At 50.4% G+C, this 24,382-nt stretch overlaps 2 protein-coding genes across 20 annotated transcripts; one reads left to right on the top strand and one right to left on the bottom strand.

The window, feature by feature from the left end:
• The first annotated feature begins 974 nt into the window (after window positions 1-974).
• CGREF1 (cell growth regulator with EF-hand domain 1) lies at window positions 975-11,936 on the top strand. 6 transcript variants are annotated; one of them, XM_073215550.1, is made up of 8 exons: window positions 977-1,164; window positions 7,387-7,408; window positions 8,876-8,917; window positions 9,366-9,462; window positions 10,508-10,573; window positions 10,663-10,733; window positions 10,835-10,959; window positions 11,188-11,936. In XM_073215550.1, the coding sequence occupies exons 4-8, from the start codon at window positions 9,383-9,385 to the stop codon at window positions 11,731-11,733; spliced, it is 888 nt and encodes a 295-aa protein (XP_073071651.1). In that variant the 5' UTR covers window positions 977-1,164; window positions 7,387-7,408; window positions 8,876-8,917; window positions 9,366-9,382; the 3' UTR covers window positions 11,734-11,936. The 6 variants fall into 6 exon arrangements, with proteins under 6 accessions (XP_036865371.1, XP_036865370.1, XP_073071651.1 ...); XM_037009475.2 differs by lacking the exon at window positions 8,876-8,917 and having other exon boundaries at window positions 976-1,164; window positions 9,372-9,462; XM_037009473.2 differs by lacking the exon at window positions 8,876-8,917 and having other exon boundaries at window positions 983-1,164.
• Window positions 11,937-13,132: 1,196 nt separating this feature from the next.
• KHK (ketohexokinase) lies at window positions 13,133-24,276 on the bottom strand. Of its 14 annotated transcripts, none has more exons than XM_017650692.3 (10): window positions 24,124-24,275; window positions 23,570-23,721; window positions 20,129-20,245; window positions 17,963-18,184; window positions 17,645-17,779; window positions 15,791-15,863; window positions 14,960-15,106; window positions 13,789-13,877; window positions 13,497-13,654; window positions 13,133-13,421 (listed from the first exon to the last, which is right to left on the bottom strand). In XM_017650692.3, the coding sequence occupies exons 2-10, from the start codon at window positions 23,659-23,661 to the stop codon at window positions 13,336-13,338; spliced, it is 1,119 nt and encodes a 372-aa protein (XP_017506181.2). In that variant the 5' UTR covers window positions 23,662-23,721; window positions 24,124-24,275; the 3' UTR covers window positions 13,133-13,335. The 14 variants fall into 14 exon arrangements, with proteins under 14 accessions (XP_017506181.2, XP_017506182.2, XP_036865364.1 ...); XM_017650693.3 differs by having other exon boundaries at window positions 17,963-18,097; window positions 24,124-24,274; XM_037009469.1 differs by having other exon boundaries at window positions 20,032-20,245; window positions 24,124-24,259.
• Between the last annotated feature and the right edge of the window lie 106 nt (window positions 24,277-24,382).

A 24,382-nucleotide genomic window follows, 5' to 3' on the forward strand; every position in this document is an offset into this window, starting at 1 on the left:
CACATACTGAGGTATTGGAAGCTAGGACTTCAACATACGACTTTCTGAGGGCCACAATTCAACCCATAACAGAAAGTGATGGAAGCTACATGAACACATGATCACATGAGGAGCGATCCCAGAGGAATTCTGACATATGAGAAAACTAAAAAGAAATTACTAGATATGGTGTTTCCAAATCAATGAATACCATGCTCCAAGGAGGCAGTGTCCAGCAGAGTCCCCCTTAGGAAGGAGGACGGGGTGACCTTGATGAGAGTGGGTTTGTTATTGTGATAGAAGCTGATGTGGATTCGAGAGAGATAAAAAGTCATTCATTCACTTGGGCCAGAGGATGAGGATGTATTCCGGAGCCAAGGTGGAGGAACTGGGCACTGTGACAAAAGTAGGCAACACTCCATTTTGCCAACACACCGCAATACTCTGTGCGGGCAAACAACTGCCACCATCATCACCCTTAGGTCGATGCCTTTCCCAGGCACCCCACAACCATGTCTCATCTGGAACCACTTCTCAGCAATGGGCACAGTTGTCACACAGTGACACCTTAGCTAGAAACCAGTAGTCACAGCTGTCACCTGAGCATCACAAACAGCTCAGGAAGAGCTCACCTAGGTACCCTATCACACATATGAAATGCCCTACTGTGTCACAAGTCCCTCATACACACAGCCGCATATGGCCACAATCACACACACACACACACACACACAGGTTGTCTATCTTGTCACACACATCTGGGTTCCTGCAGGCAGTGGCACCCACAGCATTACCACAGTTAAACTTCTCACACACAACCTCACCATCTGTCTGTCCCTGCCTCTCTAGTCGTCTGTCTCGTTCACGCGCCCGCTCGCACACACGCGCTCGCGGGAGCGCAGGGAGAAGCCCACGTGAAGCCCGCGGAGGGCCGGGGTGACCGGGCGGGCCGGACCGGGCTGGCAGGACAGGGCGGGCGGCGGCCCTGCCAGCGGCGGGCGCTCCGGACTCTGCCCGGGCCAGGGCGGCGTCTGCCGCCGGGAGGGCGACGTGGAGCGGCCACGTGGAGCGGCCCGGGGGAGGGCCGGGCGGCGGCGGCGGCGAGCCGAGGCGCGGGCGGCGCGCAGCCGGGAGCGACGACGGACAGACGGCGCCGGAGCCCGGCCGCTCGCCGCACCGCCGCAGGTGGGTCCGCGCTCCACGCCGGGCGCGGGGGCCGCCGGGGCCGCCCAGCACGGCCAGCAGGGATCGCCGCGCCGCGGGCGGACCGCGGGGCCGAGGTGGCCTCCAGGTCCGAGTCGGGATGCTGGCGGCGCAGTCGCTCCGCATCCCCCGCGGCTCGGGCGCGGCGACAGCGGCGCCCGACGCCTCTGGGTCCGTCTTCGGAGGGGGCGAGCCCTGAGCGCAGGTGGAGGAAGGGCTGGAAAGCGCATCCGGAACTCCCACCTCCCAGTTCCCCCCGCGCTTTTCCCTGCGTGTCTCATTTGTCGCTCCCACAGCCCGGGGGGCTCGGGGGAGGCCGGCAGGAGCTTACCCTCATTTGACATAAAAAAGAGGGGGGCTGGAGCCGGGCCCGCGGTGACCACCGGCTGGAAGTGGCGGCCCAGAGGCCCCCTTTGGCCATCGCCGTTGCTGCTTCTCTTGGAGGCTGCTGGGAGGCACGGGGCACCAGAATGGTAAATTAAGGTACAGGATTCAATTCAAAATAACTTCCGGACGGTTAGACTCCATCAGAAATGGAATGGACGCCCTGTGAGGGACCAGACTCCTATTCTGGGAAGTCAAGAGGAGGCTGAATAGCCATTGACAGGGATGCTGTGGGAGAAATTTTTGCACTGGATGAAGTTATGCAAGATAAAAGGTTCTTGCCACATCCTAAGGTCTCTGAAACACTCAAGGAGCATCTCTATCTGCTGCTGCCAGCCACTTAACCCACACTATACCATTGCATCATCACCAAACCCCTGCAAGATAAATACTGTCATTCCAGGGCTCAGAGAGGTCGAGACATCTGCCTCACTCACACAGTGAGCACTGTAAGAGGCAGGATTTGATCAGAGGTCTAACCCCAAGTCTGGGGTCTCCTCCCATGCCTGGTGCCCTTGAAGAAATCTGAGGTCAGAGGGTCATTGTGAATGTGTGTGTAGGATGTGAATAACTTTATTGAATTATATCACAACTGTTGATTAAGAGTTCTGGTGGCTTTCCTATGAGTAGGGTCAATTATGTTTATGTGCATTATACTTCTAAGAAATGATTATGAACCTTTTTACTAGACAGTGGTTCAATAACCATTTTACTTCTGTTGCTTACAAAAGCTTTTGTAAATGTTTAGCAGTGTGTAAGTGTGAGCAAATAATACCTCACCAACCTCATTAAGTGCTAATGAGGAGCTTTAGTCTGACTTCTTTTAAGTAATAGAGGTGGGCTACCTGTCCTAAAATTGTCACAGTTGGAAGCATTACATAAGAGAATATTACTTAGATGACATTGAAAGTCCACATGCAATTATTTGAATTGTGGACTACGACCAGAGTGCTAAAGTTGTCAAGAGCGCCCAGGATATTGCAGGTGGAGGGTGGAACAGGTTGAGCACAAGCACTGGAAAGTAAAAGTGAAAAGTATCTCAGGAGACCCCAGGAACTCCTCGGTGTGATGCAGAGGGTTAGTGTAATGGAGCACTGGAAGATGAATCTAAATGGTAACTTGATATCTAACTGTAGACCTTGAATGCCCAGGGGAGGACCCTGGACTATAATAGAAATAGTAGAGAGCCACTGAAGGTTTTGGAGCAGTGGAGTTCTAGCAAAGGAAGATTAATCTGATTTGGACATGAAGAGTTCTTTAAATGGAGAAGGTACCAGAGGTAGGGAAAAGAATGAGCATCTACTGCCTTAATTTGTGTAAGGAGTAATTAATAATGCACTTAATACTGGCTGTAACCCTGCCAGGTACGTACTACTATTATCTCCATTATGAGGATCAGGTAACTCAAGTTCATTGAGGATAATTAACTTACCTAAAGTCACAGGGACAGTCTAAGGTGGAGCTGGGATTTGAACCTGGGTCTGTCTGATTTCAAAGCCCTGTTCCCTGTCCACTGCACATACTGAATAGTTACATGAACATAGGACCATGAGGAGGAAAGTGATATAATTCTTGTGGGCAGCATTCAGAACCAAGCACAGACTCTTCAGGCACCAGTACAAAAATAGATTAAGTTCCAAGATGGTGACAGCAGAGCGTTAGACTAAGCACAAGACCCTTCTCAGAACAGGGCCCTATGTGACTGCACAGGTCCCACACCCATGAAAACCATTCTAATTACTATGACAACTTTAACAAACCACCTCAAAACTTAGTGGCTGAAAACAACATTGATTGTGCTCATGAGTGTGCAGTCTGGGCAGGGCTGTGGAGACAAGTACCTTTCTGCTCCATTCAGTGCTGTTTGGGGCAGCTTGACGGTGAGGGTTGGAATCACCTGAAGGTTTGCTCTCTCACCTGTGTGGTCTCTGGGCTTGAAAGATGTGAGTAGCTGGAGGCTAGAACATCTGGGGCTCCGCAGTCATCTCTGTCTCTGTGTGGTTCCTCCACATGGTATTTTCATCATGGCGGCCTCAGGGGCTCCAGATGTTTGCCATGGTGGCTCAGGGTTCCAGAGGCACATGTCTGCATGTCAAAAGAGGGAGAGAGAACCAGTGCCAGGCATGAGTGATGCCCATCACCTTTATGACCCATACTTGGCAGTCAGGTAGCATCATATCAGCTCTTCATTAGAAGTGAGTGGCTAAGTCCAGATCATAAGGAAAGGCAAATTAGACTCGAGCTTTTGAGGGAAGGAGTGCCAAAGAAATTACAGACATGTTTTCAAACCAGCACAGTTGACCCAATGAGTGAGTAGATTAGTGGGATCTGAGGGGTGTGTCCCCTTTAGGCCTGAACTGCCACCCCTAGAGAATCATTCTGGAGTTTGCAAATGTCCTCTTTTAAAAGGCAACTGCTAGTGGATGATAACATATGAAGCCTGGGTAATAGGTTTTGACAGCTCTGAGGGGTTTAAATTATGCCAGTGCCTCCTGTTGGCCTAGGTCCTGGCAGTAAATAGATGGGGAGGAGAGAGCAATCTGAGAGTATCCAGTGGGGGAGACCAGGATGGTGGAATGTGGGAAGCTCTGTGGTCCAGGAAAACTTCTGGAAGGAAAGGGCCTTAATGTGTAACCAGGCACTGGTCTCTACACAGCTTGTTTCATTTAACCCTTTCCACACCTGACAAGAGGTGCTGGATTTGAATTTAGGCAGCCTGAGTTTAGGTCCCATACCCTTAAACTCTGAGCTATGCCACCTGTTCCTTGGCGAGTCTGTGCTTCTCTCAATCATTGTTTTAATATCTATCTCTTGCTACTGATATATTTGCAAACTTTAAGGAAAAGATGAATGAGTAATTCTACCTTACATTATCATCTTGTAAGATAATGCCTCACATATGGTAGATGCTTAGTGAATATTAAAGAAATGAGTAACATTTATCCTTATTCTGCAGACTTATATTTATACTTGCTTTTCTCGTGGATGCCTGCCCTCCTGGTCTTTGTCACCAAAAGTCTTTGACATTGGTGGTCCTTCCTATGGTATCCTCTATGGCCTCCAGCCCTGGGTCCGTAATTTCCAGCTTCTCCTGGTCTCTTCTGGCCAGCAGCTTTCTCAGCCATTATGTGCCTCTCCTTCTGCCTTAGAGACTGGAATCCTCTGCTGACACCCCACCCCCTGCCACCCAAACTAGCAGCTTTAAAGAACCATGACCCTCCAGCTCGTTCACCTAGAACCTCCTTCAGTTGTTGCTTTCTGACAGTTTAGGGTCTTATCTCTAAACCTCTGGGATTAGGCACAAATCTGTTAGTCCCTGGATTCCCATTCAGTCCCCAGAGGATTTCTGTTGAGATTACCTTCTTTGAGGACCAGATGCTGATAGCTTTGCCCTACTGAGAACCCAGGTAGCTTTGTTCCCTCCAGTCATCTATCAGTTGTCCTGTTAAACTTGATTTATGGTGTCTTCCATGAAACAGAATTTTAAACTTTTGATATTCCCAAATCTGTCAATTTTTTCCATTAAAACTTCTGAGTTTGCAATATTTACCATTTTTTAATGGCTCTGTCACAACATGTGATTTACTTAGCCATTGCCTAAATGTTATACATTCAGGGTGTTTATGTTTCTTTGACTAATATTAATAGAACAGCACTGAATATCTTTGTAATTTCTTTTCCATTTGTGTTCTTTCTCATCCAATCACCAGGATGATATTGTTGGGCCAGAATTTCACAACAATTAACATACATTTGTAGGTTGCTTTCTAAAAAACAGTTCAGGTTTATAGTCTCAAACAATATAGGTTAATACTCACCAATTTCTTTAATGGTTATAGGACTATTAAAATTTGCTCTTTCTTTTTGCAGCAGTTTTGCTATTGCGTTTTTCTTGGAAGTTAGCTATACCCTCTAAGTTTTCAAATTCCTGCTGTTCCTGTAGTAGGTCCCCATTTTCATTCCTAATGTTATTTGTGCCTTCTATCTGTTTTTTTTTAATGGAACATGAATTTATTGGAATTCCTTTCTTACATGTCTTTTTTTTAAATCAAAGTATCATTGATATACAATCTTATACTGGTTCCAAATGTACAACACAGTGGTTCAATAGTTGCCCATATTACTAAATCCTCATATCCTCTAGTGCGGTTATTATCTGTCAACACAGAAAGATGTTACAGAATCACTGACTATATTCTCCTTACTGTACTACCATCCTTGGGGCCAATTTATATTGTGACTGCAGATTATTGTGACTCTTTAATCCCCTTCCCCTCCCCCTGATAACTACTAGTTACTTCTCAGTGTCTGAGTCTGCTGCTGTTTTGTTCCTTCTGTTTTGCTTTGTTTTTATATCCCACAAATAAGTGAAATCATATGGTATTTGTCTTTCCCGACCTGGCTTATTCTCTTTGTTCTTAATGCAAATGTCAGGGGGTTGTCTATTTTACTAGTCCTTTTAAAGAAAAATCATTGTTTGTTGCTCTTCTCTATTGTATTTTTAATTTCTGCCATCTTTTATTATTTCACTTCTTTAATTTCTCTAAATTTATTCTGTTTTACTAGCTTCTTGAGTTGGAAACTCATTCACTTTTAACCTTTCTTCTAATATAAGCTTTTAAGTCAATCCATTTTCCTTCCAATACTGCTTTAGCTATATCTTGTTTTGATGTATATTTTTCCAATATTATCCAATTCTAAGTATTTAACAACTTCCATTATGATTTTCTTCTTTGATCCATACAGTCATATAATATAATGTGAGATGGATTCTTTGAGCCATACTCTCTGGCCTACTACTTCTCAGTTTTTATAAATATTCCACATGTGTTGAGAAGAATATGTACTTGCTAAGTGATTGAAATGGGGTTCTCTGTTCATGAGCTCAGGCTTGTTAAATGTTTTATTCAGTCTTCTACATTCTTACTGATTTTTAGTTTGCTTAATCTTTCAAATACTAAATGATATATGCTAAATTCTCCCACCATAATGGCAGATTAAATTTTTCTCCTTGTCATTATGCCAGGTTTTCTTAAGACTTTTTTCTTTTAGAGCAGTTTTAGGTTCACAGAAAGGTACAGAGATTACCCATATACTCCCTGCCCACACATGTGCAGCCTCTCCCCTTAGCAATATCCCCACCACATTGGTATGTGATTAACTGATGAACCTATAATCATCCAAAGTCCATAGTTATCTTAGGGTTCACTGCTAGTGTTGTACATTCTGTGGGTTTGGATAAATGTATAATGACATGTGTCCATCATTATGGTGTCATACAGAGTATTTTCACTGCCCTAGAAATCCTCTGTGCTCTAACTATTCATCCTTCTCCCTCCCCACCGCCCTTGGCTGTTACGGAAAATACTGAAAAAAAAAAAAAAAGCCTGGCCCCACCCCACTGGCCCTTGGCAATCACTAATCCTTTTACTGTCTCTATAGTTTTGCCTTTTCCAGAATGTCATGTAGTTGAAATCATACAATATGTAACCTTTCCAGATTGGCTTCTTTCACTAATATGCATTTAAGGTTCCTCCATGTCTTTTCATGGCTTGAAAGGTCATTTCTTTTTTAGTGTTGAGTAATATTCCATCATCTGGATGTAGCACAGTTTATTTATCCATCCCCCTAGGATATCTTGGTTGCTTCCAAGTTTTGACAACTATGAATAAAGCTTCTAAAAACAGGTTTTTGTGTGGACACAAGTTTTTAGCTCCTTTGGAGTGCAACTGCTGGATTGTATGGTAAGAATATATTTAGTTTTGTATCAAACTGCTCAAGTGTCTTCTATTTTCAACCTTTCTATGTCTTTTCTTTTAGGTTAATATCTTGAAAATTGCAGGTAACTGTATTTTGTTTCATATACATTTTGATAATCTATTTCTTAACGGATGAGTTTATATGATTTACATGTATTATAAATCATGATCATTGACATACTTGAATATATTTTTACTATCTTATTTTATTCATTTATTATTTTTTTTTAGTTTCTTTTTTTCTCATTTTCTGACTTCCTTTGAATTGATTTTTTAAAAATTCCATTAGTTTTTTTCTGGTAATTACTTCAGGCTTGATCTCTGGTCTCCTCTATCAGCACAAAGCACTTAGACTGATAGCTCAAGGTCACCGGGATTTGGTTTGGCAACATTCTTAAAGCAAAAGCTGACTTCAAGCTCACTTTTTTCCCTGGGAATACTTTTTTGCTGTACCTTTTTACTCAGAATTTCTTACTTCCTTTCCAACTCAGTGCATTTGAAAAGTACTATTTGTATCCAGTCTTGGAGTTGCTTTCCTTGGGACATTTTCTATCATACACCCAGACGTGGAGATCTGGATATTTTTCTAGTCCACCGTTTCACTGAGGTGTTCCACTTACCTCTGATGGTCTAGGCAGAGGACCTCTGAGGGCACCCGGTTGACTGAAGATCTCAGTTCCAACTGCCTCGCTTGGATGGGCCCAAGACCTTGCCTTCTCTCCTGGTGCAACAACTAGAGCTCAAGGACCTATGTTGCCCTAAGTTCATAAACACATTCATTTAGGGCAGCTGTGGCTTCAGCACCCAATTGGCCACTTGATTCTGAACACCAACAAACTAGGTAGCCTCACTTTGTCTGCGGGGGTCAACATGTATATGGAAAACAGGATAGCTGCCATGCCTCGGTAGCTTTACCCTCCTGTGGACCACCAGGTCTTGCTGCTTCTTTCTCAAGGCAGCTCTGCTTGCACAGTTACAGCTGGGTTCCCATATTTGTCTTCCCATTAGTGAAATGCTCACCTGCTCTGCCCCACATTTCTTAGAAAGCTGATGTCCACTCTTGCAGTGGTTCTAAATCTTGTTAGGGTTATGGAACTCTGAGAATCTGATGAAAGCTGTGAACTTTTCTCTAGGAAAATTCAGTGCCAGCCAGCATGTAGGGTACCCATTCAGAGGGTTCCTGATCCTCTGCCTAAACAATCAAACATCTGATGATTTGTCTTCCTGGAAATGGGTTTGGGGTCTCAGGCCTCAGCTTTGGTGGGTGTCTGCTTCCTCAGAAACTCACATGATATGTACAGATACTTGGGACTAATCAGAAGGCTGCATGCTCTGTGGTCTTGATAAGTCCCTTCTATATTTGACCCTTTTCATAAAATCAAGTAATTGTGTTGCCAATGGGCCTATACAGTGTAGGCCTAGGGGGAAGTTTGATTTTTCCTTCATACTGGAATCTGGTTTGCCTAACTGCATTTAGTAAATAGCAGATCTGGGGGTACCTATTGGTTTGATCCTGATTAGTTGTGTTTTTAATCCCTACCTGAGTTTAGGCCTATGTCAAAGAGTCTGAGCCTCTTTTGAGTTGTTCTTTGGTGAGTTTTTAATAAATGCAAGCAAACGATGTGTCTCTCTGTTTAAACCTTGGTCTTTTTGGGACTCTCTGCATTTCTAATTTGGCCTTTTTCTTAACCTCTCTGGGCTAGTTTCCATCCGCAAAATGAACAACTGGACTGGATTAGATGTACTTATTAACTTCACTTCTCCAAGCACCTTGTGGGATGGCTAGCAGGGCAAGGGGAATGGCTTGAGCCTGCAGGCTGCTTCCCCCCAGGGCAGGTCTGCTTTATGTGCTCTGCACACTGGATCTGGAGTAGAACTTGATCCATGGGGGACCCCTGATGTCTGTGTGTGACTCCTCCCTGAGCAGGAGTGCTGTATCTGGGCTGCAGATGGAGGCAGGCAGGGAAGGCCTTGCTGTCTAACCGCCGAGCCCCCATCTGCGGCACATGCCCCTTCCCGCTAACTCCCTCACTGTTCCAGTTGCAGTTACAGGGAGGATGTTGCCTCTGGCCGTGAGAACGTTAGTGTTTCTGCTGTTGCCCCTGGGTCAGGCTGCTCCCAAGGATGGGCCCGCAAGGTAATGGGATTCAGAGGGGGGGCCATGGGCAGGGGGCAGGGTGAGTCTCCAGAGAATCCAGGACTGTGGTGAGCCCTTCTGGGAGGCAGGAGACTGGGGTGTAGGCTCCCCGACTTCTGCATCCCTCCCCATCCACCTCAGCCTCTGCCTTGTGCCTGTTAGAGCGCCCTACAAAAAATGGGCCTTCAGCACATGCTTGCTGGACTCATTTGGAAACCAAAAGCTCATTTCCAATGAGGTATGAAGCATAGGGAAGAAGCCATGGGCCAGGGAAGAGGCTGTGGTCTTCTTACAAAGACCTTAGAGGGAACTGCAAAAAAATTGAGATTACAAGCATATCGTTCCTGTTTTATCTGAGTATCTTCCTTGAGGTTTTGTGCATTAACGCTGTGCAGTGGGTGTGCGGGGTGAGGTGGGGGAACACACACAGGATGCACAGCAGGGCTGGCAGCCGCAGCAGTATTGGCTGCAACAGCTCCCACTGGCTCTCTGGCAATATGCGCCTGGATTTACTTGGGCAAATAGGTAGCCTTGTCCAGAACTGGGAGTAAATCTTGAGCTTTAAAGACTAGCAAAGAGACCCTGAGCAGATTGAAACTCCAAAACCAACATATATGCCCTCAGGTTGGGGAAAAAGAGAGTCTAGTTTGTGTCATGGAGCAAATCAGGTCTGTGTAACACGGGGCAGCGCTCTGGGCTCAGCCAGGGAACTGCCCCTTGGCCCCCAGTAGCAAAACAGAAGGGTTGCCATGATCCACACCATCCTGCCACCCACTTCACCATTTGCTTGGGTCCCCAATTTATGTCTGCTAAGTGTGGCCTCATCTGGTCTCAAAATGTTTTCACTTCACCTCTGAGTTAGGGATCTGCAAAAACAGACTCTCAGTTTCTGCTTCCAAGGAGACCAGCAGGACCTCCTCCCATAAGGTTTTTGAGAATTTGGAGAAGCAGCTTCCTTTGGGTCTGAGGAGAGAACTCTAACAGGAGCTTGGGGGTGGAAGCTGGTAGGCTCTTTGCAAGGCTGGTCCTTCCCTTGCTCCCCCAGGCTGGACCCTGATGTGCGGCAGCAGCCCCTGCGCAACCCCTTCCAGCCAGGCCAGGAGCAGCTTCGGTGAGTAGGCTGGGCTGGGGCCTGAGGGCTAGGCTCGTCTGGGGCTGCGGACTGGCCTCTCCTGGGCTCATTTCCCACTTTTCTGCCAGACTTCTGCAGAACTACCTAAAGGGACTAGAGAGGATGGAAGAAGAGCCGGAGCACATGAGCCGGGAGCAGGGTGAGGGGCTGGGCTGATGGGCCAGTGGACGGTTCTGGCTGGCCCGTTGCCTCCTCCAACTGTCTCCTGACACCGCTTCTGACCCAGCTTCTTTCCCTCAGTTCTCCTCTACCTCTTTGCCCTCCATGACTATGATCAGAGTGGACAGCTGGATGGCTTGGAGCTCTTGTCCATGTTGACAGCAGCTCTGGCCCCTGGAGCTGCTGACTTTCCCATCATCAACCCTGTAAGCCCTGCTGCATGCTGGGGGCAGGGGCGGGGCTTCGCTGACGACGCAGACCCAGCTCCTTGGGGCTCTGGTCTTTGTCATTGTGACTCTTGGTGAATCCCTGTGAAAGAAGTGCTCAAAGCCTGCATTGCAGGGGTGCAGGGAGTGTGGGGGTCGTGGAGGGTCTGGGCTCCTAGGAACGTCTCTGGTCACTGTAGACCCCACAGCAACTGTGTGTTTCCACAGGTGATCCTGGTAGTGGACAAGGTGCTCGAGACCCAGGACCTGAATGGGGATGGGCTCATGACCCCTGCAGAGCTCATCAACTTCCCTGGAGAGGCCCCAAGGCCCACAGAGCCCACAGAGCCCCTGGAGCCACAAGATATTGGCAAACAGCCCATGTTACCTAGAAGCCCATTGAGACAAGAAGCACAGGAAGCCCTGGGCCCCAGGGAAGAAGCAGGGGGACAGGTGGAGGCCAGAAGAGAGTCCTTGGAGCCTGTACAGGTGGCTGGGGGACAGGCAGAGGCTGGTGGAGAAGCCCCAGGACCGGGATGGGAGGCTGGGGGACAGACAGAACCTGGAAGAGAAGCCCTAGGCCCAGGGTGGGAGGCTGGAGGTCAGGCAGAGGCTGGAGAAGAAGCACCAGGCCCTGGAGGGGAGGCTTGGGGACAGGCAGAGACCAGGGACATTGGAGAGGAAGGAGAGTTTCCAGGGGAAGCCATGGAGTCTCAGAACATACCAGATGAGTTTGAGGTTCATGCTATACAACTGGAGAATGATGAGATGTAAGCCTGGGGGATACAGGTTTGCACCCTAGAAGTCTCAGTGCCAGAACATAAGCTTGGAGGGTGAGGTGTATATGGTGGGGCAAGGACCACCTCACTGTCCCCTCCCTGGCCCAAGAAAGTGACAGGTCTTTCTGTGCAGCTCAGGGAGACCCTAAGTTAAGGGGTAGCTTTAGGGCCTAGACAACTAATAAAGAATTGAATGAATTCATCCCCCCTGGGCTGTCTATCCACTGGTCCAGCCTGCCTGGACCTCAGGGACACATGTTGCCACAGAGACACAAGGGCTTGGGGACTGGACAGGCTCTTGGCAGGGCAGGGATTCAGCTTTCCCAGTGTTCCCGGATGATGCTGAGACACAGAGCATAGCACCAGGCTATGGCCAGCTGCAGACAACCTGGGGAAGAGAGCTTAGCCTCCTCCTGGGGCCAGATGCTCCTGCTCCCCCGTCCCTGGTGTTTGGACACCCAGTGCCCTCCTGCGGCTCAGGACAGACCTTCACCATCACAGTGGGTCAGCCCCACCCCTGTAATATCAACAATAACCATTTATGGAGAGCCCAGAACACATCAGGCATCCTGCTGGGCATTTTATATATTGTCTGGTTGTATCCTCAATAATTCCATGAGCAGGCGAATTAGCTCCATTTGACAGATGAGGAAATTGAGGAAGATGGAGTTCAGTAATGCACCCAACATGACACAGCTAATTAAGTGAATTCAGGTCTGTCTGACCCCAAAGCTTACACTCTTTATCACATTCTATGGCCTCACCCCCCTGTTCCAACCCCCATATGGAAACTGGCCAATTCCAATATGCCCTCAGATGCAGTCCACCCCAGGGAAGCAACCCCATGTACTGGCTCACATTTGTGGCTAAGGCAGGCTTAACTACAGGGCGGCTCCAAAGGTGGAGCTTTCAGGCTGTGGGGCAGTCCCTGGAGAGCCATTTCTGGACTGCAAAGGCTCCACCAAGCCCCAGAGTAGGCTTCCTGCCCAGCTAGTCAGGTTGGCTCAACCATGTGGACACTCCTGGGGCCACATGACTGGAGTCTTGTGACAGCACAGGGATCCAGGGGAGCTTTCCTCATAGCTTGTGGCCGTTTGGAAGGTTCCTTGGGGTGCAAAGAGACAAGTGTCCTCCATAGTCACAAGGCTCCCTGTCTACCCATGCCCTGTGGCTGCCCTTTACTGGACAGGACGGTTGGGCTTTCCCAAAGGGCATGGCAGATGGCAGGATTGGGTCACTTCCCACCACTCTGATCTAGGCAGCCCCTCCTCTGGGCCTGGGTAGGGAGATTAATTTGGGGACTGGATAAAAGAGGGTGAAGGACTAGCATCAAAATCCTTCAGAATCCCCAACCAGGGAAGTTTAGAAATCAAGGACAAACAGACTGCCAGAAGGAAGCTGGCTCTGGGGAAGATTTATTTGTTCTGCAGTGAGAGATGTCAGGACACAGGCAGAGCCCTCCCACAGCCTGCGTCTGTCCAGGGGACAGGGCAGGGCAGCTCAGATGCCAGGCTGGATGAGTGGACAAGGCAATGGCAGCCAGTGAGGCCAGCCTGCAAGGTGAGCGAGCCGTGAGCCAGCACCTGCCACAGGGCACTCACACGATGCCATCAAAGCCCTGCAGGCCGCACTTCTTGCCAGCCACCTGGCAGCCAAACCTCAAGGCCTCCTGCATGCTCTTCCCTGGAGGGAGGGACAAGTAGCTGGGTCAGCCTGGTCTTCTGGGCCCAGCCCTGTGCCTCCTGCTGGCATACTTACCCTGGGACAGGCTGAAGATGACCGAGGCATTGAAGGTATCTCCGGCACCCAGAGTGTCCACCACCCGGGGTGGTGGGAAGGCATCCGAGTGGACCAGCCGTCCTTCAGGGCCCAGGGCATCAGCGCCCTCCTCAGCCCAGGCACAGATAAGCACAGCCCTGCAAGCCCTCCACTCAGCTGGACCTTAGCCACCCCTGGCACCCAGCCTCATCTCCCCCCAGGGCAGGGGCCTGGAGTGCGGGCTCACTCACTCCGTGCACCTAAGGCCTCCTCCTGGCTGCCCTCAGCTCACCCTTTCCTCACACGACTGTACAAGCCCCTCAGGGCCTCCACCGCTGACTGGAACCCAAAGTGCTTGGCCACATCTTTGCTGACAAACACCTGAGGGCAGTGGAAGGGAGGCTGACTGAGTCCCAGGTCAGTCACTCACTACCAGCAAGCAGCCTAACATTGCCCCCCATAGAGCACCTCTCTTCCAACAGGGCCACCTAAATCCCCAACATAGCATCTCGATGTCCCACAGGAGCACGTGTTCATACTTGCTCAAGACATGCTGGAATACAGCCCCATCAATTGCGACACAAAAACCCCGGCCTATTTTTTCTAAGCTCAATGAATTTCCTTGCAATTGAAAACCCAAAGCGAGCCTTGAGCGCCCTCTTGGGGTGAGAGCTTCCTCTTCCGAGTTAAATGTGGCTCGCCGGGTTTGGGTTTGGTTTTGGTTTGTTTTCCTCAAGATCCTATCTTTAGGTCAAGATCCTATCTTTAACACAAATGGGCAGGGGTTCTAGAGCTTCCTCAACACCGCTTTAACACAACACCTCGACACAACAGCAGCACTTCTGTAATAGAGTCGCCAGTTTTGTTAAAGAGCACTTCCACCCAGCACTTCTACCAAGCAAACAAAAACCAGGGGTGGGGCTCAGGCATCCATATCCTTTTAAGTGCTGCCAATGTTGAGGCTCAACCAGCTTTGGCTGTGACAGTTGGCTCATCACCCAGATTTCATGTACATCCCAGCCCTGCCCAAATTTACCTTGTGCAAGTCCCTTTGCCATTCTACTTCAACCCTAGTGGCTCCCACGGGCCACCCACCCCAGACGTGAGGACACCTCACAGAGCAGTCCCATCCCTCGTTTCGCAGAGGGGAAGCCAGGGAGAAGGTGCTTTCAGGTAAGTGTGCATGTGGCTGGCTGGCTCGGCCCTGTCCAACCTCGCTGGCTATTTTCATCCCTGTGCACCCGCTGGGGTGGAGAAATTCAACTCCTTGGCCACTGCTGAGTCCTGCACCAGAGTCCAAAGCTGGGGGTCTGCCTCTTTGCCCCCCCTCCTGCCACACCACCGCACCACCACTCCACAAGTCACCGTTCTGGATCTGGTAGGCGGGACAAAGGAATGCTGGGGCTCCTTTTAAGAATGAAATTAGCTGGATATGGCAAGGGAAAGCTACGTGGGATGCTCACCACATCTCCGTAGCCAAACAGCTGAAACAGCTCCTCTCTGGGCTTCTCCACCTCCACCGACACCTGGATCTTCTGCTCTGGAGACTGCCTGGCATTGTGCTCTTCTATCCGCTGCAGCATCTTCACCTGCTCTGATGCGTTCCGGCCCTGAGGCAGGACAGGGCAGCTCAGGACCAGCTGGGCAGTGCCCAAATGATCGGCTCCTTCTTCACTCCCTGTTGGAAATCTGTGTGAAGGGGGAGAGGGGCCGGGGAAGGCTGGCCTGGAGCCCTCTCCCCTAAGTCTCAAAATTCTAGAGCTGTCAGGGAACCTTAGAGACCCTATCGACAAGCCCTCCCATTTCACAGATGAGGAAACTAAAGACTAAAGAACTATTTACTGCAGGCTCCTAAGAACCTACAATAAATTAATCAACAAGGCTAGGATTAGAACTCAGGACTTCTTGGGCTTTTTCCCACTTTCCTTGGAATGAAGATTCTACTTCCCTTTATTTGGGAGCTGGGCCAGGCCCTCTCACGCCTGCCTCCCCAGAGATAATGGGTTAGGCTCGTGACAGAGGCCAAGTCTGGAGGAGATGGGGCCACATGTAACACAGAAAACACAAAGGACCTCTGATGCCTACAGCTTGCTATGTGACCTTGAGTAAGCCACCCAGTATTCCTGGGCCTTAGTTTCCTACCTGAAAACATAAAGAAGGATGGGAAGGGGATGCATGGGTTGTATTCATCTATCTTTAAGGTACTTTATGGTTCAAAGCAACCAAGGAGGAGCTGAATAGGTAGAGGGGCTAGCAAGTTGAGTCCCTTGAAACACAGAAAGGGCAGGGCTTGCCTCAATGTGGATCCACTTGAACCGGGTCAGATCGACTTTATCAAAATCCGTAGCAGACACATCTGGCAGGTTCCTAAGTCATGACAGAAAGGACAGAAGAAGGGGCATGGTGAGGGCAGGCAGGGCAAGATTTCTAATTGGCTACTGGGGCCCCTATGCCTGGTACTGCCTGCAGCATGGTGAGAAGCTGGATCTACAGCACGGATTTCTGAGGTTCAGCTCCAGGATAGGCCCTGTCCCAGGCTAAACTCCTGATCACTCCTTGCCCCACTCAACTCCATCCAGACAGGGAACTGGAGGCAGTTTGCTTGAGTGCCACTTCCTGTGTTTGTGATATTATCTGAGGGCAAATTCAACCACAGCATGTGTCAAGGGGCCAGTTCTGTATCTATGCCTTGGAGACCACATGTCCCCAAATGCACAGAGCACCAAGGACTACAATCCCCAGAACCCCCCTTGCCAACAGTACACACCTCCCAGCATGCAGTGGCCTGGGAAACTACAAAGACTGTGGGTGCCCTAGCTCTGGTCCACTCACTCCTGGCACCCCAGTGGTTACAGCTCTGCCCTCCTGAGTTTGGCCGCTTCATGTTGCAATCTTGAGGTCAAGGTTGGTGCTTGAGGATGAGTTTATGTTTGGCTGACTTAGGTGTGGAGACCCAAAAAGGGTCCACCTTGACCCTTATTGGCCGAGACCTACACCCAGCCGATATCCTCCCCTCTGTGTCCTGGAGCCGAATCTTTCGTCCATTTAACTAGCTGCGTGACCTGGGCCTTTCCAAGACTGCTTCCCCATAGGTCAGTGGGGCCGAACCTCCTCAGCCGGCTGCAGTTGGAGGTGATGTGTGCAGATATGCCTGGACTGAGGCCAGCAGGCAACAAGCATTCCTCCTCCAAACTCCCTTCCCTCCCTTCCTGTGAATAGTCACATTGTGTTCTCGATCAAAGTTGCTACAGATTGTTGCCTAATGGGTAGATGATTAGGATTGCCTGATGTGTCGCCACTAGCAGATGTGCCCACCCGCTCATTTGTTGGGGCACATGAAGTCCAGGGACCACTGGCCATAAAGTTTTTCCTAGGATGACTGCCCCCTCCTCCCCAGGTCCAGGAGCAGCAGAGCAGCTGGGCTCGGGCCATTTCAGCCCTAACAAAGTACCTGGCATACACTAGGTTCTCAGGAAACTAAACTTCTGAGATTCTCCAGGAGAGCATCTGGAAGAGCTGAGAAGGGTCTGGACCAGCAAGGTCTCTACCTCATAGCTTGGGACCCTAAAGGGAGGCTCCTCCCCAGGTTAGTATAATATATCAGATGGCCCCAATCTGCCAGACCAGTGTTCCCCTTCTCTCTCCTTCAGCAATGGCTGTGAGTGGCGTGCAGCATTTGGTCTGGGAGGTTCATCTTTTTTGAACACCCAAACCCCCAACTCCTTGGTGCCACACTGCAGGCTAGCAACTCTGGGGCTGACCCTGGAAATCCCAGTGGGCCCCCTTTAGGGCTTAAGATGCTTTGAATCACATCTCTCATCCCTCTGACCTCAGAACAATTCCCCCATAGCCACCCCCATGCTGCTGATTGACTAATTATGACAGAATTACATCATGAATTACATTGTGCCTGGGCCTGCCTGCCAGTCCTTGGTGTTGACCAAAGCCAGGCAGAGCAAAGCCCGTCTCTTCCCACCTCTCTTCTCCAGTAATTGAAAACAATTAAAAATCAATGAACAGGGACAATTTCTAGTATAAAGGGAGAGGTCACTCTGTGGGCAGTGCGGACAGCTAGGATGCCCATGGTGACGAGTGAGGGGACTGATTGGTGGGTTGGGTTGTGGCAGGGGGAGGCCAGGGGGCCTTACGTGTCATACAGCAAAATGGTGCGGGAGCCATTGGAGTTGTTGATGATGCAGGAAGAGCATGGGGTCTCCCCCCTGCTCTGCCAGGCCACCTGAGACACGTCCACGCCCCGCTGCCTGAAGTCAGCCACCAGGAAGCTTGGGGTTTTTTCCGAACCAAGGCAAGGCAAGGAGACAAAGATTAGAGCCTACAGGTGGCCTGGGCCTCCCACAGGGGTGGGGAGGCGTCTGAGCATCAGGGCCTCTGAAAGAAGGATCCTGTTCTGGAAGTTTAGTGATGGCAGTGGCGGCAGCTGGCAAGGTGCAGACAGGTGTACAAACCTATAGGCGTGGAGGATGGTACGGCTACCGGTGGCCTCGCTGATGACGACTGTGGAGATGGGAATGGAGCCCGTGGTCTGAAAGACCGTGTAGCGTAGGTCCACGGAGTAGTGGCGGAGGTCATCCAGAACAAAACTGCCGGGGTGGAGTGACCCGGGGGAGCCGCAGTATGACAAGAGTTTGGGGACTGGAGGATATGTGGCAGGGCCCCTGGGAACCTGGCTGCAAGCAGGAGAAGCCAGGAGGGAACTGAAAATCACCGTGCTGACAGGCTGTACAAGGCGCAGGAGAGGCAGGGGTGCATAGCCTGGATTCAGTGAGAAAAACACTAATGGACATTCTTTTATGTCCTGACTGAAGCAGACTCCCAACCCTGCCCCTAGCCTTGAGTCTGACTCAAGCTAGAAAGGATTTGCTCAAGTTCATAAAGCTGGACAGGGTAGACCTGGGGCGTAGCACATGTACCCTGTTTGAACCAAGCAGGCAAGGGCACTGTGGCCCATTTCATGCAAAGCCCAGGCAGAATTAATAATTAATTACCAGAGGACACTTTGCCCCCCAGCTGCCCTCTGCATGCCCATCCCCATGGTGTTCTGCTCACTGAAGTCCCTTCTGTCCTAACACAGGTCCTCTCATCCTACTGCTGCCTCCATGATGCCCGCCAGGAAGTGCTGCTGCTTGGTGAGCCTGCTCACTGCCCTGTCCTCTCGCGATGAGGTGAACCCTGCTGGGCAGTGAGCTGGCTCCCGGTGCCTGTTGCCCCTCAGCATGGGCCTGGCCCAGGGCTCCTACCCAGAGTTCCCTCTGGTCAGAGTGCACCCAGGGCCACCCCTCAGGAAGCCTACATCAGCAGAGCAAGGTGGCCAGCCTCATCATTCCCAGCCCTCTCTAGAAATACAGTTACACCCACTAGGCCAGCCACCATCCTGTTCTTTCTCACTATGGCTGGACCCTACTTTCAGCAACACCAAAGCTGGACCACAATACAGATTTTTATAAAGGCACCAGGCTGGGACATTATTCCTTGTCTTATACCTCAAGGATCCTATAAAGAGTAGCTTTCCCAAACCATGCAAAATATGGTTTGGTTAGCTAAACCACCTTGTACACCCATACTGCCTGGCACATGATAGGTGCTCAATAAATGTTTGTTGAACACATGGTAGAATTCAGAATGGCCCACCTATGATTGCTACCTGAAGATGGGTGCACTACCCTAAGCAAGAGCCATGGTCTTGTCTCTAGATGGGAGAAGGCAGCTGCTGAAAAGAGTTAACAAGTGACCAGCTGTTGGCTCTGCTGCCCCTCACAGGGCAGGTTCTAGCCCTCCGATGTGCTTCTTGCCAGTTCATCAAGGAAGGGAGTCTGGCTACAGTCCAGTCAGGGGGATGGACTCTGGTAGTGGTGTCCCTCAAACCAGAGTTCAAAGGACTGTGCTTCATAGGCCAGCCCCAGGCAGCCTGCCCCACTGCCTGCAGCGGGCAAAGTGTGGGCCTCACCTCCTGATAAATGCTGCTGAGTCAGCTGGCCCAGGGGCCAAAGGGCTCTTGGGTCCCTGTAGCAGCCAACCTGGAGAAAGCTCATGGCCACTCACAGGCTGCAGCCCCACAGCAGATGAGCTGGGGGGCATGGGTCTGGGCCCAGCTTTAGCATGTCACCTGAGGGTGTCCTTAGGCAGGGCCCTCTTATTGCTTCAGTGAACAACAGGCACTCGCCCTGCCCCCTCAATTGACAAAGAAACTTCAGGCCTGGACCCCAGGACCATGGATGCCGGATACCTGAGGGAGGGCAGGTACGTCATGTTTCTAACTGCCTCTGTCGCAAGCACAGCCAGGATAAGAGACTTGCGAAGGGCCAAGTCACACCCACTGCCAAGTGTCTGTTGGAAGCAAGGAAGGAGCAGGCGGGGGGTGCTGAAGCAGGCTCCAGGGAAGGATGCAGGAAATGGCTGTGGAAGGAAAGCTTCCACAGGAGCAGCGCTAACACCTGAGCAGCAGATAAGCCACACCACAGAGGGGATGCTGGTGCTCCACTCCGCCCCCTCCCACCCATTTTTGGTGGCCACCAACCATTTCTTATAGCCTGCTCCCCTCCAGGGCTGAGACTTCCTTCCTTCTGCTCCCCCACCGCCCCTGGACCCGTGGGCAGGCCTCCCCTGCCACTCACTGGGCAACAGGCCCCGGGGCCAGTGAGCCCATGAAGGCGCAGGGGGCTCCGAGCAGAGAGAGAACCGTGCAGGAGTTGGATGCGTTGCCTCCACGCTGCCATCTCTGGGACAAGCACCTGCAAAACACAAGGAGGGTCCCTGCAGCCCCAGCAGGTTGGCCCCAGGATAAGCAGGACCGGCCACAGACTATAAAAGTCAGGAGACCCCGACCCCCAAAAAAAGCATCCAGGCCAGCCTTCTGATTTTCTAGATGGGCAACTAAGGCTCCACGGGAGGAAGAGGTGCAGCTGGGCACCAGGTCTGTTTTTGCAGGCCAGGCTAAATTCAAGTGCACAGTGATTCATTTCTATCTTCCACCTCTTCTTAGGTCCATCACAATCAGAGCACTCCACTAACTCTGGGTCATCTCCTCAGTTACAATGACCCACTTCCCCCCAGGCAGAGCTGCTGTGCCCTCAGCCTCCTCCTCGAGAGCTAGGTAACTCCATGCGCCTCTTCCCAAACGTGTCCAGCCTACCACCTGCTTCTGTCTTGGGAGAGCCCACTTCCACAATAAGTCAAATTAAAAATGCATAAGACAAGAAGCAGACCTGGCCGTTGTGATCATTTAAGAAGTGGGAGGGAGTTTTTACGATGTCAAAAGTTACGAAGATCATTGGGTGAAGAGCAGTTTGTCTCCATCTGTTTTGCTTGTTTGCCTCCCCCTGCTTCAGCTTTACTGAAATATAATTGACATATCATGTTCTGAAAATGGAAGGTGCATGATGTGATGAGTTGATATACGTATGTATTGTGAAACGATAACTGCAGTAAGGTTAGTTAACACCTCCCACACATCACAGAGTTACCTTTTTTTTTCTTTAGTTTTTCTTAATCTTTCCTAAAAATCTACCAAAAGTAAACTAATTCAGCATATACCTGAAAGGCTTCATTGTCATTGTCAACAACAAAAATGATGACTGACACATACATAGTCAAAGCACTTTAATGATTTCTCATTTGTGCTCTAATAATCTTGTAAGGTAAACAATGCAGGCTGTTATTTCTAGTCTTTCAATTCCAAAGAGAATAATAATAATTGTGGCCAATTATTATTATATTATAGATCTAATATATGCATAATATATATTATGATTTTAATTATATACTATATGTGTATAATAGTAATAATACAATATGAGGAGCAAGTATCAAAGGACCACTCAGAGAAATAAATGAAGTCAAATTTTTAGGCTAAGACATAGTTGTTCACAAAACTTAACCCTGGAGTTCCCTCCAGCTTTGGGAAAAAAGGGTCCATGATCTAATTAAAAAGAAGGATGCTAATTTGTAAAGGGCCAAATATTTCTCAAGCTAGGAGCTTTAGAGAAATTTCCATGCATAGAAGAAAGGCAGGCCTAGTAGGGTCTGACTGCCTCATGATCACACCAATAGTTCATGACACAGCTGACATCAGAACCCAGGGATCCTGACTCCAAAACCAGGGCAATGTATTTTGTATTTTTGCAAAAAAGTAGTTAGGCCCCAGCATGTATAGCCTTAAGAAAAGAATATACAATTTCACTCATGTGGAAACTCTTCAAACTCACGCCAACACCCAACCTCCTGTGCATTAGGGCTCCTCAGAGCATGAGGGTGCCTCTGAAAGGCTCCTCTCGGCTTGGGCTCTGGGAGGCAGGGCCACTCCTCAGGGGCCAGTTCCTGAGAGTTCCCAGCTGCCTGTGGGGCAGCCTGGGACAGGTGGGACTGAGATGCCGGGGAAGGACTGGGTCCCCACTGAGGCTTGGTTATCTGGGAGACACAACAGAGTCCAGAAGCTGGGCTGGGTTGGACAGGAGCATGACAGAGAGGCCCTGGGGCCAACAAACTGCCCTGCAGCGTCCCTCGGGTCTGGGGAGGGCAGACACGCCCTGAAGGGCAGGGGGCATGGAGAGCATGGGAAAGGTCTCTTTAAAGGACACCTCACTTAGTGCCACCTTCAGAGTGAGCCCATCATGGTGGGAGCTGGCAGAATCTCCTTCCTCTGGCCTTCCGAGACAGGTAAGCTCAAAGGGAACGGGACTTCAGCTCTAGCTGGAAGCAGCACTCTCAGTCCTTTCCAGACGCTCCACAGTCCTGGAGGACCTGTGGCCCCAGAATTCACACTGTTCCCCTGAGAGGAAGCCTAACTCGTCACTGTGCATGAGTGTCCTGGGGCCGGCTTGATCTTTGTGAGTGGGCTACGTCTATATAGCAACGCGTCCCATGCCCCTCCCCAACTGTCCCTGCACCCCAGCAAGGGGCTCTAACCTTTGGCAAACAAGGCAGCCCAAAGCTGAGGGTCAATTCCATGAGCTGGGCAGTAGCACAGGACAGGGAGCACAAGAGATGACAGAGGACTGGCACACTAGACTTGGAGTTAGGGACCTCGAGTTGTCATTATTTCTTGCCACTCATTAATTGTGTGGCCTTACAAAAACCATTTAATTGCTCCACATCTTTAGTTTCTTCATCTGTAAAGAGAGGTTTGGACTGATCCTTACACACCTCCCTGGGGCTGCTGTGAGGAAAGTATGTGACATGCATGTGACAGTGCTGGGCAGAGTGCCGGGTCTGTCCCCTCAGTTAGCTTCATGGCTCTTGTGCTGCAGTGTCTTGCCCGGGTTCAGTCTTGAACTATCCTTTTATCCAGGTCTTGGCTGAGACAGCTGATGGCCAAGGAGCAATTCTTCTAAGTATTCTAAGCACCAGACCACACCAAGAGAAAACCATGTATTTCCTTCACAGAAATGCCTTCTTGGGATTATGGTATAATGGTGTGGTTCTTAAATATAACAACCAACAAACAACTCCTCAGCCTCTATCAGACAAGTGAGAAGGATGTTTTCCACTATGTTGTTCACTGACTTTTGAAAAAGGAATTTCTGGTAATGAAAGGCCCTTTGGAATTTAGCACCAGGGAAAAGTTCATTGTGGTACACGAAGTAGCGCTATCGATAACCCACAGCATCTCCAGATTTGCCTTCAGCAAGCCCTGAAGCTATAGTGAAGATCAAATATCACGGTTTGAAGTGTTTCTGAACAGTCTTACTGCATGTACTTCAACAAGGAAGAAAGAAACGGGTCCTTCACTTTACTAGCTGCGCGCCCTTGGATAAATCATCTCTCAGAATCTCTACTTGCTTAGGGGTAAAACAGGGATAATGATGCCTGTCACTGTCCCAGGTCTGAAACGGAAATTAGGCAACACAATGCTATCCAAAGCCTGAGTCTTATTGCTAAAGGCCGCAATTCTTTCCCCAGGTCCACAGAAGAGGGCATAGGCACCAGCTCCCGAAGCTAGAACTCTCACTGCCTCACTGCACCGCCCCTGGCTGCACGGCCCTGCCTTCTGGGCCGCTGGACACAAATGCAGGGCTGCAGTGGCCCCTGGGGTCGCGGAGCTACCTGGGCGTCCCTACCTGCTGTCGGTGTCCTCCTCCGGGTACTTGTCCACCACATTGATGATGTCCAGCACCACTAGCCCCACGCACAAGATCTGCTTCTCTTCCATGAGGCTGCTCCCAGAGTTCTCTGCCCGCCCGGCTGTCGGGGCTCCTTGCGGGCTCTGCCTCTAATCCGGGAGGATTGTGTCCCCGTTCCTGAGGCTGCCCTAGCTCCTCCCCACTCCCCAGCGTCCCGAGCTCCTCCTACAGTGAGCTTTCCGCAGCGCCGAGGGGAGCAATGGGGTGCAGGGAACGCAGCGGGGCCCTTGCTCCCCGCGCCCACTGACCCAAGCGGGCCTAGTAGCGCACACCTCGAGGTCTTGGTCCTTGGCCTCCCCTTAGCATGTTGTGTGGCCCAACAGATGGCAACGCCTCCCACTTCGCTGCCTCAGTTTCCTCACTTAGACAAATTCGGAGCTAATGCAATTTTCTCTAAAGCGCAGCTAAGCAATCTGAATGCAAAGGGAAAGTGCAGAAGAAATGCGCCCCTTGACCCGCCCTCTCCTGCACGGGTGGCTCCCACTCCAGACCGTATATCGGCGGAGTTGAGCTGGTTTTTGCTGCAGCACCCTGACCCCCGCAGTCCAAGCCTTTGCCCGCGCTGTCGCCGCCTCTCCGCCAGTCCCCCAGGCCCGCCCTGTCCGAGACGGTGCAGCCCGGGCCCGCACAGTGCGAGGCGTGGTCACGTGACGGGAGACGGCGTCTCGCGGCGCAGCAGCCTCAGCAAACAGCGCCCCCTGGCGGACACGGGCGTAACCAAGAGCAGAGCCCCAGGACTCTGCGGCTGGT

This window comes from Manis javanica, chromosome 1, assembly GCF_040802235.1.
Source record: "Manis javanica isolate MJ-LG chromosome 1, MJ_LKY, whole genome shotgun sequence".
Taxonomy (NCBI): Eukaryota; Metazoa; Chordata; class Mammalia; order Pholidota; family Manidae; genus Manis; species Manis javanica.